The sequence below is a fragment of the Polyodon spathula genome, unplaced genomic scaffold, assembly GCF_017654505.1.
Source record: "Polyodon spathula isolate WHYD16114869_AA unplaced genomic scaffold, ASM1765450v1 scaffolds_3324, whole genome shotgun sequence".
Lineage (NCBI taxonomy): Eukaryota > Metazoa > Chordata > Actinopteri > Acipenseriformes > Polyodontidae > Polyodon > Polyodon spathula.
The window spans coordinates 1-3630 of NW_024474787.1; the positions used below are offsets into that span (position 1 = coordinate 1).

General features: G+C 34.5%; 1 protein-coding gene across 1 annotated transcript; it reads right to left on the minus strand.

Annotated features, from left to right (window-relative positions):
* Window positions 1–47: 47 nt before the first annotated feature.
* On the minus strand, window positions 48–3154 carry LOC121311849 (olfactory receptor 6N1-like). The gene is made up of 2 exons (XM_041244013.1): window positions 3089–3154; window positions 48–1569 (listed from the first exon to the last, which is right to left on the minus strand). Exons 1-2 carry the CDS (start codon window positions 3127–3129, stop codon window positions 612–614), a joined length of 999 nt encoding a protein of 332 aa, XP_041099947.1. The 5' UTR covers window positions 3130–3154; the 3' UTR covers window positions 48–611.
* Between the last annotated feature and the right edge of the window lie 476 nt (window positions 3155–3630).

Sequence of the window (3630 nt, forward strand, 5' to 3'; positions counted from 1 at the left end):
TCACATTTAAGCCATGTTATAAAAACAAGATATTCAAGGTTGTGCATTAGTGTTAACATTATATACACACATGTAAATCATGTCATGACTTATGGCTTATTTAATACATCTCTTTATTGTTTCTGAGATTATAAAACATGCATATTAACCTGTGCATGAATCTGCTTTGAACGCCTGACTGGAATTACTGTTAACTACAAGATCAGCAATGTATTTGCTTCATGCTGCTTTGTGCATGTGTAATGAGCTTGTGTTTAACATGGATAGAAACTATTTCAGTTTAAAGTACATTACATTATGCATGCAGTACATTTGATTCCTTTGAAAAAATGTTCTATATAAAATGTGAAGCTACCCATAGCAATTAGTGACCCTTAATAAATAAACATATCAGCTCATATTAACAAAACCAAGAAGGGTTCAGGAAGAGGTTTACAATGAGGTTGAGTCAGTGCATCGGGTCCATTTAACTCACCTGATTCTGTTACTTTCTTGAGTCAATTACAAATGGAATAATCCTCTATGCATAAGCACATTTTGCTCTATTATTAATTATAGAAAGCAATATCCAATTTGAAGTTTTGATTTCTAGCAACTACATCTGGAATCTATTAAGTGTGAATTACTTTGTTTCTGCTGCACATTCTTGTGACTTTGTTCCGGATCTTTTGAAGGTTTAAACCATAAATGACAGGATTGAAAATAGGAGGGACGATTAGAAATTCCACTGACAGGAGATTGCGTAAAGCCTGTGGCATATCACTTGAACCGTATCTAGTGTACATTATATCAAAAAGCACAGCAACACTGTAGTTGATTACCGTCAACAAATGTGGCAAACAGGTCTGCATACATTTATTCATTGCGATAGTAGAAGTCCGGCACGTTCTTAGTATTTTCATGTAGGAAAATAAAATAAAAAGGAAATGTACAAAGAATATACATATTATAACATATCCATATACATTGTTAACAATAGTCCCTACACAAGATAATTTCACAATTGACCAGTTATCACAAAATATTTTTTCAATGTGAGAGCCACATAAGGGCAACCTGAAAGTCAATAGAGTACCAATACATGCAGAACAGAATGGAAAAATCCAAGAAAACAGTATTAATTTACCAGTCATTAAAGGAGTCATGATAGCATGGTACTCCAGAGGTCTGCATATTGCCACATACCTATCATATGCCATCACTGTTAAATGTGTTAATTCACACACACCAAAACTGTGGAGGACAAATCTTTGAAGTAGGCATCCAGAATACGAGATGACATGCATATCAGAAAGAAAATCAGATAGTAGTTTAGGATAAAAACCACCAGTTCCATACAGTGCATTAACACTCAGATTACAGAGGAAGAAATACATGGGCTCATGAAGTGTCTTTTCAAGAGCTATTATTAAAATTAGAGTTACATTAACACAAATGACAAATAGATAAGCTATGAGACTCAAAGAAAAATAGATATATTTATTTGTGCTTGAGTCATTTAATCCAGAAAGGGTAAACATTGCTGGGTAGGATGAGTTATTTTTCTGCATAGCTTCTCCTTGAAAATACCTGCGAACAAATATATAAAAAAAAAACACATTAGTACAAAGATTAAAGTGGGAAACATACAGGTAGTATAACTGTGCATTTGATTATCATCTAAAGTGATCAGTAAATGATACTTTAAATATGATATTATAAAAAAGGGTGGTACATTTGTGCTGCAAATAGTGAAAGTAGAGCACATATTGTCCTCTTTCCAATTCATGCCCTTCCTAATTTTGAAATGTACATGATGATGTATAGTAGTTAACATGTAATAAATGCATTGATGCATGCCAAAATCATTTTAAAGGAGAGTTCATCTTAAAATGGTAAGACATTCAACTATAAACCAATAAACCAAAAAGACGGAGACTGTAATATGCAAGTGATTACTCTAATAGCTGTGTCTCAACATCAGTCCAGTTTTGCTGAAGTGTTTGTCCACTATTTATAACATGTGTCCTATAGTTTATCAAACTGTGTAATGAAACCAGACCCTGTGGGCTGTCAAGCTTGTTCACATTCCCTAAAGGTAGATTTAAGTGCAGGCACACACATTTTGTCAAATCCTAACCCTTCATGTCATTATGTAACTGCAACTACACAGGCATTCTCCTGCTGCTCTTTGAAGCAGCACTGGATGCTGTCATCAACTGTACAAGCGCTCCCATAATCTAAGCACTCACTCATATAATCTGGGTAAAACTACACACAGCTTCCGGGGAAGCAGAAATAAAAAGTAGTTATCGCTTGAAGAGCACTACTGGTATTATACAGAATATTTCTAATCAATAAAGAGTTAATATTACAGAATTATTGACTATTATCCCTGTTTCTGATGTTATTGTTAAAACATCAACCCTTAAACCACAAGTTTAAGCTTTGTGAATATATTTGACTTTAATCAATACTAATACTAGTATTACAACTCTCTCTCTCTCTCTCTCTCTCTCTCTCTCTCTCTCTCTCTCTCTCTCTCTCTCTCTCTGTAATATATATATAGATTATATATATATATATATATATATATATATATATATATATATATATATATATATATATATATATGTGTGTGTGTGTATGCAATAATGAGGCACGACGGAGGACAAGGAGCAGAGTATTTAAGACCTTGGCGATTGTAGAGAGACAATATATATCATATGTGTTATATAATGTGATAAAGAATCTGTATATAATATATATAATATATATATATATATATAGATTTGTGTGTGTGGATACGTACGACTACGTGATTGGTGCTGATATCAGGTCATCCTAACTTGTTGCATCCTATTTCATATTGTACTTTAGTAATTTAATTTGCACTTACTATAAACTATACTGTATTTAAATACTGACCTTGCATTGTAACCCTGTGCTGCGCTGTAACACCTGTAAATCACCTTGGATAAAGACATCTCCCAAATAAATGAACACATAAATCAGAAATCAGGGTGCAGGACCCAATAGCATATTTACAATAGCACAATAACAAGAGATTCAAGGTACACATACATTAAAACATTATTTGTCAAATTACCTCACAGAGAGATCCTCCATAGAAGCTGCTGGTAGAAGCATGCTGTGCTGTGTGGACAGGACTCCTGCGTTTGAAGAAATGTGCTGAGATTTATGTGTTTCCTTTGAGGGGATGGGGAGGGGTGGATGGACTGTCGTCAAAACATCCCGGGAGATGTAGGTGCTTAATGAAGAATCCATTGAAAACAAGAACTATTAGCAAGTCAGTGGCTTTGTTTGCATCACCTGTCAGACCCAGAAGGGAATGTTTGGTGATCACAATCCTGCCCTGCAGAGCACAAGGCAACAGCAGCAAGAAAGATTACAGGCACCTGAGCACAAGCCTTGCATCAGGGAGCTCCTGACCACTGATAAATCAGTCTAGTGTAATGTCTCTGCCATGCATGTACAGGCACAATATAGGATAGACTCTTTAGTCATTATGTTGAACGTTTAAACACTTTGTATAAATAATAAAGGATATTTTTTTTGATACATTTTTACCATCGAGTTCTGTGATGTCGTTGTGAACATAGCAAATATTAAACCATATAGCCAATATAA